Below are 17,000 nucleotides of genomic sequence, written 5' to 3'. Positions count from 1 at the left end.
ATGAAGAGCATGAAGGATTTAATTCTGAACAAAACATTTGGAGCACAGAAAGCAGTAATTAAACATAATGTGATTAATCAGGAACAACACACACCCATTCCATCAGAGAGTTCCATGCTAAGATTAACAGCGTGTAAAAAAAATGCTGTTTTTTTAATTAAATCATAAACTAGCAGGATGAGCTTACACTTATGTAAACTGCATTCCTGTTAGAAATGCTTTCATTCTGCGTATTTTGAACACAGAATTAAAGTTTTCTCCTTTTATAAAATGAAATCCGAATGCCAAGCCTCCCAAGCTGTCTTAACACTTGATCAGTTCCAGAAGCAGCGTGACAACAACTATCATCACCCGCACAACAACTGGAGATTTTAAGTGGAACTGCCAAAACCTCAAAAAAAATAAAAGTTCCAAAGTTTTATACATTAGAACTTCCCAGTTTTGTTACAAGGCTATAGAGAGGGACATAGAGAAAGAGGTAAAGCAGGGCTTCACAGACGAGGCCTACCATGCAGTGAGCGGTTCTGCTGCTGGCCCTGAATGCTCAGAGCCAGCTCGTCTCTGAGTAGGGGCAAATGTCCTTCCACATTTCCTCTGCACCCCAACAAGAGAAGGCTGACTAAATGTTAAGTGTTTCTCTTATACATAGTACCTAAGAAAAGGTCATATAAATGGTTCCCCAAAAGGCCTGCAAGCTCATGAATGCCTTCCCCTCCTGCCTTGTGCCTCAGCTCAGCAGCCAGAGGGCAGCTAGGATGAGCCCAGGAGGGGCTGAAGGCTATTTCTTCAGACCTTGAAGAGGAAATGTGGTTGCCTGACAATGTAAAGAGCTGGCAGAAGGAGAGAGGACTGCTGAGAATGTTGGGGCATTGGGAGAGTAAGAGACTCCTGCTCCCACAAGCCTCCCCCAGGAGACTTCTTAAACCCTTTCCTCTCATCAGGAAAACCCTCAGCTCTCCTCAAACACTACTTGGATTTCACCTGCTAGGAAGCCTTGAAAAATCTCCTGACCCATCTTTTCTAATCTACCAAATTCTCACCTACAGTAATTCTAAAAATCAGAAATGCTATTCATGCTAGGGATGGGTGTCTGGGAGCTCTTCATAACCATTAAACATTCCTTTAATCCCAGTTACTGACTAGCAAAAAGTCATCTAACATTAACAGTATTTCTGATACAGAATTTTGCATAAGGTAAAAAAGACAGAAGTTTTATCTGAGAGAGAAGTTTCAAAACAGATTTGTAATACTGACATTTTTGGTAATTCTAGAAAGTCAAACAAGTAGCTGCTCACTGTAAAAGATCTCGTTAAAGGAGCGTAAAAATAAGTATTGCATTGAGCGTTTAACAAGATACACTGGAAAGCTCAAAAATGCAAAGCAGCTTTGCATAGAAAGCAAGAGACAAAGTATTAAATGTTTTCTCTGACTCTTGCCAAACGTCCTGCTCTGAAGTGATGGATGAGGTTTCCTGAGGCTAAGATGCCAGAGCCAATTAGCCATGTCAATCCACAAGAGCGCCAGCTGCCAGGATCTAACTTTATTACTGTATTACTTAAAAGTGAAGACATCAGCAGTGTTTAAGTTCACATGACTCCTAATTTTAAAACCTGTCTCTTAAAGACTTCACGTGGGGGTAGTGACAATGACCTTAAGTTTCAACCTTTTAAAGCCATCCTAGAGAGCCATCAGTTATCCATAACTTGATTACGTGAAGTATTCTGTTAATCAAATTAGTCCACATTATGCTCTATTTGAAGGAGAGTAAGACTGCAGCTTATTTCTCTTCTCATACGAGTTTTATGTAAAGTTTATATTTAAAAGTAGCAATTTATTTCAATTTGCCTGTTTCGGTTGCCAAACTGCCTATCCCACAGAACATGATATGTGTAAAGTATATAGCTTACCCATTTATGGCATCTAATTCTGAATTCCAAAATAAAAATTTTGGAAAGTGTTTTGAGCATTTATCTACTAGAATAAAACATGCCTAAGTCTTTGATTATTTGAAAACATCTGCATTTAATTTCTAAGCAAGGAGCTTGGAAATGTTGATCATACAATACACCTCCCTGCACAGTCACCAAAATAAACTCAAGGATTCCATGAAAGGGTAAAAATTTTCTTCTGCTTAGGTGCCTGTGGAATAGATTTGAACATCAATGCCTGACAGTAAAGAGTAACCATTTCTTTTGAGTAACTTCATATGCCTCCAAACTACTCGCAAAATTATGTTCCTTTTTTATGTGATGATATTAACATCTTAATAAAAAACATTTCATCCTTTTCCTGCTACTACATTTAACATTTTCTTTACTTTCTCACTCCAGTCTACAATTGGCACATGGTATTAACAGCATCTTTTCTTGAACTGTACCCTGGGGATGCTGAGAGAATGACACAACAGCAGAACACAATTAAGACAGAGTATGTGATATGAAGGCCACAGAATAAATGTCAGATGAGCTCCATCTGATTATGTCTCTATGAAATTAAAAAGATGCAAGCTCTTCTTCTACACCCTTTTTCCAGTAAGGTCCAGGCATTAAAGAAACAGAAATTAGGAAAGAAGCTTTCCTACTAAATGCAGATGATGGAACAGCAGAAAAATACCATTCCTCAACAAAAGGCAGGTCTTATCAAAGAACGTCGCATGACCTGATACAAATGGAAGTAAACAAATCCTCCCAATAGCCAAAATGCTATTGTTAGATGTGGGGAATCAGGCCTGTCAAGTGAGCTTCAAAATTAAGATGTGTTAGAGAACACATATTAAAACTGTAGCTTCAGAAAAAACACTGCTGAGTTGATATCGATGTCTAACTTGACACTAGAGAAGAATGGTTTCTTGTTAGTACTAAAATGAGTTTTGGCACGCCTGTTAGAAGTTAAGCCTTTATCAACTACAGCCAGCAGCACATCATTATCTGAGGCAGTTTGTCCATGCAACAGCAGAAATTATGCCATGAATCCTTGAAACTTCTTTTCAGACAACACTAAATACTGACCTTTCTGCTCCTCCCTTATGCAGGCAGCAGTGACAGACACATACCTCAGTTGAGAGCACTACCACATCAGGGGTTTGTCTTCCTCCAGCCAGGCCTGACACTGGGATCCGGAGCTTTACCTCGGCGTGGTTTCCAATGAGGAAAAGCAGAGAGCTTCCTTGCAAGCTTTCATGCTGTGTTTTTTCCTCTAAGTTAATTAGGAAGTCAAAAGCAGAATATTGAAGTATTCATGCTCTTCTACCAATACATTATAATATTGAGAAAATAATAATTTTGCTACTCCAACAAAAAAGTTATAGTACTTTTTTCTTTCTTTTTGCACATAAGGAGGAACTAAGCAATGGTTCTACTTAAACTGCCACAGTATCAACTCAAAAGCTAATAATGGAAGGAATGAAAAGGCTATCTAGCCTGGGCCACATTAGAGAATAAATATACGTGGTCCCTGCCAGCTGCTGTAACCAAAGCCGCTGTTGCCTCAGAAGAGGGCCACGGTTAACCATGACAAACCAAGAAAGATGGTGGCAGAAAGACAGCTACACTCCAAGCAGACAAGTGTCTCAAGCATTTATTTTATGCATTTTCAATTATAGAGGTTACTACTTAGATGTTAGAAAAGTTAAAAAAATAAATAAATAAATAAAAATAAAAATCTGTGTATTCATACCTCGGTTGATAAACTAAATAGAGAGGCGAGCTTCCCCATCCAAGCAGTCTTTGTATAATGTTAATAAAATAGAAATACCATGAAAGCACACAACAAAACTTTAACATAAAAAAAAAAAAAAAAAGGGAGGAGTGGGAAAATCCATTTTCCTAGAAACCAGAGCTTCTAAAAACTCTAAAATATTTATTGGGTAAATGTAAATCCATCTGGCCTTCTTCAGCCTGCATTGTCTTCGTCTTTTGATTAAAACTGCTGTTCCCAATGGAAAAGGAGTTGGTGCCTTGTTTATAAAACGTCAATTTAGTAAGTTTAAATAGAAAACATTTTTTTGTGTTACAGTAAATAAACTGTGTAACCAAATATAATGGCCTGCCAAAACAAATGGGATATTTCAAATACCTATTATTCCTCAGAATTATCGTTGAAAAAAAGTGACAACACCTTATTTTTAAGGATATTGCTAATTTGGTATATAATATTTTATAGTATATAACAGAATTAGGTAACAATTTCTCAAAAAAGACTTGCAAGTTACACAACATAAATGTGATTTTATAGTCACACAGCACATTACTCAAGGAAAAAAACTTCGATCTGTATTTTCACAGTATCATACATTTAATTGTAACAGGCACAAGGTACTGAAACATTCATAACAACTCATTTGCAAGTTTGTACAGAAAGCACCTGATAAGCTGGTTAGTAAAATCACTCCGGAATGTTCAGTGGCAGAGTACTTTTTGTATGCAATTATCTTCATTTACAATACTTCCATTTTGCCTTTAGGCAAACGGAATCAGCAACAGCACGGCCTAAAAGTAGATTTCTGTTGTTGTTGCTGCTTCTCTTGCCATAGCAAGTCTCTGCCCATTCTTGTGTTCCTTCCCCACAAGGCACAAAACAGTAACAACAAATTTAGTGTACATGGAAGGTGATATTGGAGGGCCCTTGGCCTCAAACATTCTAACCACTTTTTATATTACACTATACTGCTGCTAAGCTTTGTTTGCTGCCGAAGTATACCATGCATCTTAAACTAGACTACTGGTTTTGATTTTTTAAATACTGCAAAGCATGAAGATTTAGCGGTATTTTGAATTGCTATGACTTCCATCCTGTAAGAAAGCATACAAATACCTGGAGTTAAGCTGCGACTAAAGAGCGCTGGAAACTCATTTCTCCATTAGATCCAAGGGGATTTCTTTGTAGATCTGTGCTTCAGCATTTTTGCTTGCTTCTAGACCAAGTAGCTCAAGCCATAGGAGCACAATACTTGTTCTTTACATTGCTTGCTTGGAGTAAAGAAAGGTACAGCCAAAATGAAGCTGGATTTAGACTATTTACATAACTGAAAAACAACTCAACTCTGATACAGCTTTGACTTCTTCAAAAGCAAAAGAAACGATTCTCAGTTGTACTACCTGTGCTCTATCATACACTGAAACAGAGCAATACCCACTCAAATACTTTTGATCAACTTGTTTTATTCAGTATTTAATGTAAACAGTATTTTTATTTTATTTTTTTTTTTAGCTTTAACTGGACTTGAAATACTACTGAAAAAGTATTTCTATAACAGCAGACACAGGGAAAGGAAGGAGATGGTATGCCCAAATGTAACAGTACCACAGTAAGCAGGCTCTCAGCCTCAACAGCAGGCTGTTGGAACACCCACAGCAGCCCTCAGATTTTCCAAAAAGTGTCATAAGTGTACACAGTTTTTAAGGACTTCCCTTTATTGTAGTCTTCTTACACTCCTGGCCGCTCTCTCAATATTTCTCTTAATTCATGTTATCTGTAACAGGTGATCACTGTTTTCCTTTACATCCAGGAAGATGCATTCTTCCTCCAAAATTTTGTTTGAAAGGAAAACGCTCCCCTTTCTTACTCCTGACGGCCATGTGGTTCTTGCCTTAAAAACAGTATCTCTTCCTTGGTATATGAGCTCCTATGCTCAATACTTCATCCATGATAGATGCACTGATAACCTACTATCAGCACAGCAGTAAGTGCAATATGGACTTGCCATTTTTCTGTGTAGAATTCATTCAGACGCTATTGCTGACATTTTCTCCAACTCCCATATTCAGGACAGCAACAGCACCCTCTTTGTCCCTCTTTCTCTAGGCTCTTGCTCATTTTTTCTTCATATTCATTGCAGCAAAATTCATTACTTCCTTTCCCTCCAAACCTATACTTTTCTTCATCATCTGCTTTCTGCTTTAACTAGAGCAGTCTCTATGTTCTCCCATCTATCTTCCACTTGTTATACCTACAACACTCCCACAGTCCAACTCTCATTACATCAGCTCAGCTCCAATCCTTCATGTCTCTTGCTACAAAGAGTTCTAATTTCTCATTTTTGGACTGTACGTCTCTGCCTCCTTTTCTTGCTCTTTCTCAACTTATTTTTCAAATTCGTATTTTTTCTACTCCCTAATGGCCTCTCTGTGGTTGGGAATAATTCCTACATCAATTCCTTCCATCACAGTCAAAAGCCAGCCCCCAACATTCCCACTCTGCCTTTTGCATCCAGCTGTCTGATCTCAAGCCTGAGCTGTACATTGTTTAACCCGTGACCCTGAAGAACTTGTTAACATTTCCAATTTTGTGTGTATAACACCATACATGACAATCAGAAAGGGTGAGTGCCAGGTGCTGCACCTGGGTCACCACAACCCTGTGCAGAAGTATGGGCTTGGGGAACATTGGCTGGAAAGCTGCCTGGCAGAAAAAGGGCCTGGGGGTGCCGGTTGACAGCTGGCTGAACATGAGCCAGCAGTGTGTCCAGGTAGGCAAGAAGGCCAACAGCATCCTGGCCTGCATCAGAAATTGTGTGGCCAGCAGGACCAGGGAGGTGATTGTCCCCTTGTACATGGCACTGGTGAGGCCACACCTCAAGACCTGTGTTCAGTTTTGGGCCCCTCACCACAAGAAGGATGTGGACTTGATCAATTAAACTGGTGAAGGGACTGGAAAACAAGAGTTATGAGGAGTAGCTGAGGGAACTGGGCCTGTTTAGTCTGGAGAAAAGGATGCTGAAGGTGGACCTCATCGCCCTCTCCAACTACCTAAAAGAAGGTTCCAGAGAAGAGGGTGTCAGTGCACTTGGTGCACTTAGTAGTGATACACTGCTGGTTGGACTTGATGGTCTTAACGGTTTTTCCAACCTAAGTTATTCTGTGATTCTACTCAAACCCATTAGAAATTATACTATAAAATGAGTAAAGTCTGATATAACAAGGCACGGCTTGAATTTCAAACAAGATGTAAATAAACCTCCATTTTTTTCTGAAAAGAGCAAACACCATATAGTTGAGCATACACAGGATAAGTGTCTTGGGATAGTATTTAAATGACAATGTATCAATTTTCAAAGTTTTTTATTTCTCAAAAACTTTTATAACAAAAGAGAGTCCTAGTTGAGATTAGTCTTTTTTCTATCTTGCAGGTTCTTTATTTTTTAGTCAGACCATCTTTTAGTCAGTTTTGTTTCAACATCAACAACAACAACAAAAAAAAAAACTAATTCAAAGACATGGTTTCTTCAACTTCAAAGCAACATCTCAAATGTCAAGCCGTTCACAATGAAGTATGCCATAACTGTTTTGAAACTTAAGAGCTATAGGTATTATTCATGGGCACTCATTTATTAATATCATCTTTTCCAGATAAAAATAACTGAAGAGATTACATTTCAGTTTCCACCTTTTGTTGGAATCTTAGGGTTCCTTTTGATCTTGAATTATCCATGAAGGATTATCTTATACGTTCACTACCAATGCATCACTTACAATCCTTGAAACGTCTCGACATTAACATGTGCGATCCAAAATAGAACTTGAAGGGCTTCGTTCTTCTGTGTGGTCCCCAGCACTGACTACCGCAGCTCTCTGCTGGGGTATTACAGAAACATCAGTTCTCAGACTGTAGCTAGTTAAAAACTTCCAAACCTACATTTTCAACCATGTTAGGGCTCAGGAATAAAAAAAAAAAAATAAATTTAAAATCAACTTCTGAGCTTTCTGGAAGTTTTTGATTTTTGACTGCATATCAGATATTCCTATATTTACTTCTTCTACTTCAGTCAAGAAAAAAAAAAAAAAAAAAAAACCTTTCAAGTGTATTGTTCTAATAAATTCAATTTAGCAGAAAGCTACTTTAAGAGAGCACTTTCATTCAGTTTTTCCACAGAGCATATACAACATAAACAACTTATTTTTAATCTGTCATTTCATCATGTAAGCAGTCACAAAATACAACTGAGGAGTTCCAGGCCATATGAGTCTATAATCCCTGCATTACTTGAAGTTAGTCAGGATGCTTATTCATATGTTTCTAATAATTAAGAAAAGTTGATAAAGATGTTGCCTTTTCAAAGCAAAGGCCCTTAGACCTTCTGCCTTTCACACTCTCCTGTGTTTTGCTCCTCAATGGCAGCCACTTGAGTGAACGCCTATCACACCCATTTCACCATGTAAATTCATCTCTGAATGCAAACTGTCAAGCATTGCCAACATGGCCAACATAAAAATTATTTTCCTGTTTTAAAGGTTACTATATTAAAGGCCCTAGTATGGCTATAAAAATTCACTGCAACAATAGTCAAGATAATTACTTATAACCAAGAGCCCTAATTACAACTACCCCCCCCCCAACTAGACAAACGCATCCATGAAGAACTAGAAAGAAAGATGGAGTTATTGCTCAGACTATAAAATATACTTTTGCAAAACATGAAACAAAACAACATAATACATTTCGTTTAAAGAATATGTGAATAGGTTCTGAAACCAGTTTTTATAAAATGCAAGAAATGCAAAATTCTCCATTTTCGTGACCTAACAACTAGCTTAAGCCACATTGCATTCCAGGTCTGAAATCTAGACACCAGCATTAACAACTAAAGTACGTCAGCTCTCAGAACACACTGCAATCTGAAGATAACAAATACTTAAAGGACACATTAAAGTTATGAGCAAAACTTAAGGCATAGAAAGTTCTCAACCACAGACAAGCAACACAAGTAGGAAAGTATTTGCAGTGACTACACAGCTTGCTAACAAGGTAAGTATGTCATAATCAAGGGCAGTTTATGAACCAAACCATTGGCTGTCCCAAGTTCAAAGACTAGTTACTAAAATAAACCATTATGTTGAAGAGAACGTTCACGGCATTGAACGGCTTCCATAAAATCTGACTGCAAATCTGACTACAACAGTTAACTTTTCCTTTATAACATCAAGTGAGTTGTGCAGCATCATAACTTAAGAGCCATGGACATAATGAACTTTCTCAGTACTGGGATACTCAGAGGTTTTGCTATTTAAGTACACCTATTTCCCACCCCCCTCCCTTGAAAAGCCCAATCCAAATTAACAATGAGATGTTCAACTAATTACCACTAGTTTTATAATAACCTATGCTTCCTGAATGGGAGATTTCTACACACCTGCTCTTCTTAATTCAAGAAAAATTTCAAATCTTAGGGATCCTAAGGATAACTAGGCTATCCATAGGATAACCGAAATTATCCCTGTAGGAAGGCAGTGCTGTTGCTACGTGTTATTGAGGGTCTGAACATATAACTAATTAAATTTCAAGATGAGGATTCATCATCCTCTCAAATTAGAAAAAAATCACAAAGAAAAGGAAACCTAATGGACAGGGTATGAGCCATCCAAGTCAAGCAGATAAAAGTTAAAACAGTAGTTGAAATTGATGGTGAAAATTAATCTCTCCTGAATTCTGTAAACTCTACTCATGAGTGAGTCTATAATGACAGGCACTGTATGAACACAATAAATTTAGAAACAATTCCTGCCTAAAAAAAGTTTAAACACCAGAATTTGAGATAGAACTCTAAAGGGTTTTGCTACATTTTGAAATATTTCTATGGATAGGATATTTACTTGCTAGCACATGTGAAATATCATCTCTTTCCAAAAGCATTCCAAGTATCGTCACAATTACAACAGTTATCAACAATGGTTTTACCAGAATGGAAAAGAAAGTATTGGTGTTATCACTCCAATCTGTACTGCAATAAATTGTCTTTGTCTCAACACTTCTACTTAAGAATCTTTACAGAGCCTTAAGTTCATACGATTCTCTCAAGGTCCCAGTAAATTGTTATAGTGTTCTAAAACACCTCTTAGGTTGTCTGGTTAGGTGGTAGTGGTTTGTTTTTTTCCCCCCCCCCCCTTCTTGCTTCTATGACTCTTTATACAACTCACTATAAAAAAGATTTAGATAATTAAAGCTTTAGATAATTCTTATGGCAAATACAATCATTCCTAAAGAAATATAACCATGTTACAGAAGTACATATCTAGAAAAAGTTAGTGTACAAAGTATTTACATAAATTTACTACTGTTTTTTGACTATGATTACAAAGAACATGACAAAATTAACTTGATACAACTATCTGGTAAAAATGTTTGCTTGCGTAATATATCAGTTTGAAAAATGATTAATAATAAAACTGACGTATGTATTGTTGGATTATTTGTCTGAAAAATAATGATCATTAGGAGTACCACATGTCATTCTAGTAAGGAAGGGACATAAAATTATCCATTTTCTTGGGCTTATGGTACAATAAATTTGAACACAGTACAACAAACTAGTTCAGCGTGTGCTTTACAGCTACTCCTGAAACACGTAAGATCACAATTTGCTATTAAGATAACTTTAATTACATAATAGCACAAAATTCTTCAATTAAAAACTGAAAAGTCTTCAGAGGATTAAAAAGGCAATGAATCTCAGCATTAATCAGTTTTAAACAAAATGCATTTCCAATGATATTACACATTTTTACTCTTGAAATAAAGTACTACTTACTTGATTGGCCATGTAAATTGTGAGGAGACCTCTCCTAGAAACAGAAGTTATAAAAATTAGTGAAGAGATTAATAACTTTTTGCAAATTGTAGAAAAAACAGTTTAAGCATCAGAATGCTGCATTAAAGAACAGAATTTAGGATGGATCATTACTACCCCATAGAAAAGTACATACGGAACCAAAAATAGTACCTTCATAGCACAGTATCAAAACAGTGAGAAATTATATGTACAGAGTTATATATAATGATTCCTACTGCACGAGTCATGAAGGCATCATGAAGGGGCAGGGCACCTTGAACAACACAAAAAATGAAAGCCTCAAATGTAACACCATCAAGTTTAACTGTTAAACTTAATATGGAAATGAGTTTATAAGCTGAACTCATTTGTCTTCACAACATTTGGGATTTTTTTAATGCTGTTACAACATAAACGACAGAAGGTCCAACCCACCCAAGTTTGTATGTTTGTCATGATATTTTAGGTTTTTAAGCACAGAATGCTTAAGAGGACTGTATGTTAACAAAACAACTTGAAATCGGTGCAGTTGTACAAGGACACAAAATCACAGGCAGTAGCAAAAAAATTCCAGTTGCATGGTTCCAAGGCAGCAAGCAGAAAAAAAATAAAAATAAAAAAGGGAAGAAAAAAGCTTTTTTTCAGTATTTTCTAACCCTCGTGTCCAGGTGTTTATAACTTTGCCAAGCAAAGCACCTAGATCTAGGTTTCTCACAACCTGTATGTGAGGCACGGGGATAAATCCCATTTGAAAACTCTAGTGCTTCCACATCACTTTGAATTTGAAGAAGCAATGTTACATCATCCCGAGTCCCACAGGATGCTCTCTATTCACAAGCAAAATTCAAGTTTTGTTTAAGTTCAAAACTTTAACTAGCAAAAGTAGATTATTTAAAAAAAAAAAATCCCCTCTGAATACCTTCCCCACCTACTACCATATGCAGGTACAAAAAAAAACAACCAACAAGAACATAGCATGGAAACCTCAGGGATTTAAAAAAGAAGCCCAAATCTAAAGATTTGGTAAGGATGAAGCACACACAAAAAAAGAAACAAACAGACAATATATAAGGAATTGTGTCTTGAAGCATTAAAGCAAAGAGACTTCTATAACTCACAAGAAAGTACCACAATCCTGCACACTGCTTCTAACCAGGAAGGAAGGAAAATTCACCTTGTACAGTAGAGAAATTGAACTCTCAGAACAGGTCTACAAGCAACCAATGAATCGTTAAGCTTTTTAAGCTCTCACAGCTTTAAGAGTATAATGTGCGTTTTGACAATAGTATTACGGTGTGTATTGCACAGTGTGTATTGCAAGTGCACATAATTTACTTCCTGGACTCTCTCTGGCAGTATCTGTATCACACAGGCAGGGATGACATGCACGCGAGGTGCTTTGGCCTCCCTCTGATTTTTTTTTTCTCTCCAAGTACTAAAAATCCAGGAGCTTGATCTTGTCAAATTCGTAGCTTTTTATTGTGGTCCCTCTTGGCTGAATGTTAAATGCAAACTGCCAATCGCAAAGACAAAGAAAGGAAAAGGGGTTAGAGAAGAGGAAGGAAAGAAATAAGAAGCTACAGTGCAGCTGCAGTGAGACCAATACAAGAAGTAGGTGGTCACTGGGAGGAAAAACATGCAGACAATGAAAGCACACAAGGAAATAACTTCTGGAGTTGAAAATACAGAAAGCTGCTACATGACATCATCTGAAAGTGCCTGAAGCAAGCCTGTCTGCATTTGCTGCTGAACAAGGCCTCGGCTAACTCCAAGCAAAAACAGTCTTTTTCCCCAAAACTTCATTCTGTGACTGCTTTAGCAATAAATATCTCCGTGTTTTTTACAGAAAACAACTCTTCCCAGCCCTGTGCAAATGTGATCCAGCAAACCTAACCCAACTGTGAACTCAACTGGTAAAAAGTGGGTGGAAGCACAGAAAATGTGGCACTATTTTGTAACAATGACAGCTGATGGAAAACAGGACAGAAAGATGGAGCTGGTCCAAACAAAAGGGTCGCTGATACAACCCAAGGACTGTATTAAAGCTGCAGCTGGTAAATAAGAGACTCATATAATTGAGAAATAGGGAAATTACAAGAGCAGGAAATAATTAAATAACAGAAATAATTAGTCTGCCATGTGTAGTCACCTGCTTTGGAGGCTTAAAGACACTACAAAATGGCTAGGATTTAACTCCCCCAGTCCATGAACCAGTGTTGAATAGTAATCTCTGGAAGACCTAGACCAGCAGGTAGTTACACTAGTGATGGTCGGGCAAGAGGAAGCCCAAGTGGATGCACACGTATTTTTATTTCCCTTCACTCCTCTGTGCTTTCTTCATCTCTGCCAGTTTCCATTTAGAGGTTAATCTCACCAAAACCTTCATTTTAGCTTATCACTGTTTTAATTCCACCTTTCAGCTGATATTATCTCTCATACCCTACAGAGTTCCAAATCACAGAATATCCCAAGCTGGAAGGGAAACACAAAGATTGTCGAGTCAATCTCCTGGCTCCACAAATGATCACCGAAAAATCAGACCCTATGGCTGAGAGCACTGTCCAAACACTTCTTGAACTCTAGCAGACTCAGTGCCACGACCACTGCCCTGGGGAGCCTGTCCTAGTGCCTGACCACCCTCTGGGTGCAGCACCTTTCCCTAACCCCCAGCCTGACCCTCTCCATGCCATTCCCTCAGGTCCTGTTGCTGTCCCCAGAGAGCAGAGCTCAGCGCCTGCCCCTCCGCTCCCCTCGTGAGGGAGCTGCAGGCCGCCATGAGGCCTCCCTTCAGCCTGCTCTGCTATGGACTGAACAAGCCAAGTGACCTTTGCTGCTCCTCAAACATCTTCCCCTCTAGACTCATCGCCAACTTCATAGCCCTCCTCTGTAGCCCTCTAATAGTTTCATGTCCTTTTTATACTGTGTTGCCCAAGCCAGCATAAAATGCTCAAGGTGAAGCTGCACTGCACCTGTGCAGAGTAGAGGAGGACAATCCCTTCCCTCAACTGGCTAGCAATGACATAGAGAATTTTTAATTTGGGGAAAGGAAATAAAGGAACATACACACACAAACCAGGACATAATTAATGAAAGGCTGACTAATGCTGAACTAGAAGAAGGACGCAAAGTCACCATCCAAGAGAGCTGTATTAGTGGGACACAAAATGGGGCGGCATGTCCCACCCAATTCTGCCAGGCTGCTTTGTTAAACTAAAGAACCTAAGAATTTTTTTTTTTTTTTTTTAAAGTCTTAGCAAGACTGGTATCTTTTACCTGAAAAGAGTGATTGGATGAAAACAAACACATTTTTGAATCACCCTTTAAGGTGTCAAAGAGCAGTAGTGTCTAGAATACTTTTCATTTTGTTTCACCTAATTTTTTCCCCATTCCCAGGTTCACATGAATTTTCTTGTACATTTGCTAGAGAAATAAGCCAGCAATGCCTCCAAGTGCAATTATTCAATACAGCTTGTGTCATCTGGGGCTGAATAATTCCAATCTCATTGTTTCCGTTCTTAATGTTTAACTAACAGGCCACATTCTTCCAGAAGATAATTCTTCTGTTCATTAGTAGCTTCCTCAAAGAAAGGTTTTACTTGACACAACTTGTTTTTTGGACAACTCAGTAGCATTCAGACCAACTTCTATCTCCAACAGCTCTTCAACTATGGCCTATGTTTGGCCTATAAGCTCAAACAACATATTTTTGTGACTGTACTGCCCAGAGGAAAGAGTCAAAAATAACTTTTTTTAAAAAAATAATGAAAAGCTATAGGTCAAAAATAGCAAGGAAGCTTAGCAGCACACTGGGCTGCCTTAAGAGAAGTGTAGGTAGGAGGTCAAGGGAAGTGATTAATCTCCTTTACTTGGCAGTTGTTAGGCATCACACAGACCACTGGGCCTGCTTTGGTCCCCCAACCAAGACAGAGTTCACTGCCTGGTGTGAGTCGAGGGGAAGGCACCAGCACGGCTGGGGCTGCAGCACTCACCCTGCGAGAAGCCGATGTGGAAACGTGGGTTGGTTCATCCCAGAGATGAGAAGGTTACAGGGGGACCTAACAGCAGCCCTCCAGCGCCACAAGGTTACCAGGGCAAGAACCAGCCTCTTTGAAGCATGCTACAGAAAAATGGGGGATTCTGACTTGCAATGAGGAAACCGTATTTTCACAGAATAAGTCATCTAGGTTGGAAGAGACCTTCAAGATCACCTAGTGCAACCTCTGTCCTAACACTAACAAGACCTCCACTAAGCCATATCACTAAACTCTACACCTAAACATCCTTTAAAGACCTCCATGGATGTTGACTGAACCACCTGGGCAGCCCATTCCAATGCCTAACAACCCTTTCAGTGAAGAGGTTCTTCCTAATATTCAACCTAAACCTCCCCTGGCACAACTTTAACCCATTCTCCCTCATCCTGTCACCAGGCACGTGGGAGAACAGACCCTGCCTCAAGACTGTCAAATATTGGAACATGGACCCAGAGGTGTTGCAGGACTTCTGTCCTCAGAGGCCTGCTAGTCCTGACTGCACAAATCCCAAAGCAACCTGGTCCCAAGTCAGTGCTGAGCCTGCTCCAAGCAGGAAGCTGGGCAAGACGACCTCTCACGGCCCTCTCCAGCTCAGTAATTCCACCATTCTAGAGAAAAAAAAAAAGTGGAAAGCAGCTCAAATTATACAACATTTTTTTCACAGATTCTAAAAATCAGAAGAGATTACTGCAATAAATAATCTGACTCCAACTGACATAGAACAAGTTTTCATTAGTCACTTACTTCAAAAAAATAGAAATCACTGAAATTTTAAGTTTTTTAAATGAAGCTCTTGCAACTACTGATAAGTTATTTAAATGCTACTTTACAATTTGCTTCCTAGTTCTAGATGAAATTCTCTCCAGTCACTGAAACCAGTTACATCTTTACCTCCGCTATAACACTAGTGAGAGTCCAACCAAGCCAGCTACATACAACTTCTTAAACAAAAAACTGAGCTCCTTCAGTTTTTGCATCATGCTCCTTAAGACTTCAAACATACTCCTGGTTCTTTTATGAAGCTGTTCCAGTTTTTCAGAAACTTGAAGTCATCTTCAAGGTCTTGAAAAGAAAGCACAGGAAATAAAGAAAGCAGATTAAAGATTGCTTATTCTTTGTTTAACCAACAGTATCTTAAAGAAATCAAAGTGCCAATCTCAGACTTTGAGTTCATCTTCCTGTGAGCAAGGTATTTACACTTTCATATAAGTTTAAGTTCTGGAAAACATATTTGATTGAGGCCAAAGTCCAAGTCACCTTACACATGAGGTAAAGAACCTATTCACCCCAGAGGAGCAATGACAACTGTCCAAATCTGCATGCCAACATATTGTTTGTGTGACAGCTTGCTAAGGAATACTTTTCTGCTTGGCTTGACACATTGTAAAATTCAACAAAGAACTTTACTTTCACAAGTAATATGAGCTTTGGCTTAATATAATAACAAGGCATACAAAATTCCAATTTCAAAAACAACCACGACATTTTTTCCTACAAAATTTACTGCCAGTTCTCCCTTCTTGTTTATGGTTTTCCTTAAAAAAAAAAAAAAAAAAAAAAAAAAAAGTTGTTGCTAAGCTGAAAAGAATAACTTCACTTGAAGGTGCAGCGAATCCTTAAAACACCCTTATACTCATGTCAATTTTACTATAAATGAATTGTATTTGTTCAATTCACACTAAAGGACCCTAAGATGCTTCAAAGAACATCAGTGTGGAGCGCAGCCTTTCAGCAGTGCAACCAGGCTCAAGAAGTTAAGATCTCCAACTGAGCCAACATCACCTTTTTCTCTGAAGAGAAAAAGTAGACAGTAGGCCACAAGTAGACACTTGTGATTTTTTAAACTACTTCTCAGTATTCATTCCTCCTGAGTATTTACTCTTTGCCTTCCTCTCTCCATCTTTATATATCTAATACATAGCATGCCAGTCAAGCAGTTTTCTCACGAGTAACTTTTTTTTGGCAACATGAAGGTTAAATCATTTTTTCTGTATTGCCTTGTTTAAACAAAACTACAAACCCTTCCAAGTAGACACCTTTAAATCTAAACGTTTACTGAAACTAATCAAACAGATTCAAACTAAATACTTTTTTTTTTTTTTTTTAAATAGTCACTTTTTTTTTCTGTGGAAGTAAGTGACCAGATCACAAATACCTCAAAATAACCACAGCATGAATGCCATTACGTACAAAATCCAGATAAATTGACTCAACAGGCACCTCTTTCAGTTAGAACAGCTGTAGACGTTAGCTGTAACTGTGAGCCAGTAAAATCACACCGTGGAGCAAGGTACACAACAAGGCAAGTACATCCCAGACCCAAAACCTGCAATGGCTCTCGTCGCCCCAGCACACAGCAGCAGTGAGCAAGCAGAGATGGCTGCAAGAAGCCTGCAGAAGGATAAAGCAGCATGTTAAACATC

The 17,000-nt window shown here is 38.4% G+C and overlaps 1 protein-coding gene across 1 annotated transcript in view; it reads right to left on the bottom strand.

Annotated features, from left to right (window-relative positions):
- Positions 1–17,000, bottom strand: part of TMEM135 (transmembrane protein 135) — a 176,383-nt gene that overhangs the window by 122,869 nt on the left and 36,514 nt on the right. Inside the window, exon 4 of the mRNA XM_084531480.1 lies at positions 10,523–10,556. Coding sequence (XP_084387606.1) covers positions 10,523–10,556 — 34 coding nt within the window. The remainder of the gene's footprint in view (positions 1–10,522; positions 10,557–17,000) is intronic.

This window comes from Aythya ferina, assembly GCF_964211825.1.
Source record: "Aythya ferina genome assembly, chromosome: 1".
Lineage (NCBI taxonomy): Eukaryota > Metazoa > Chordata > Aves > Anseriformes > Anatidae > Aythya > Aythya ferina.
This window is presented reverse-complemented; position numbering and strand designations above follow the sequence as displayed.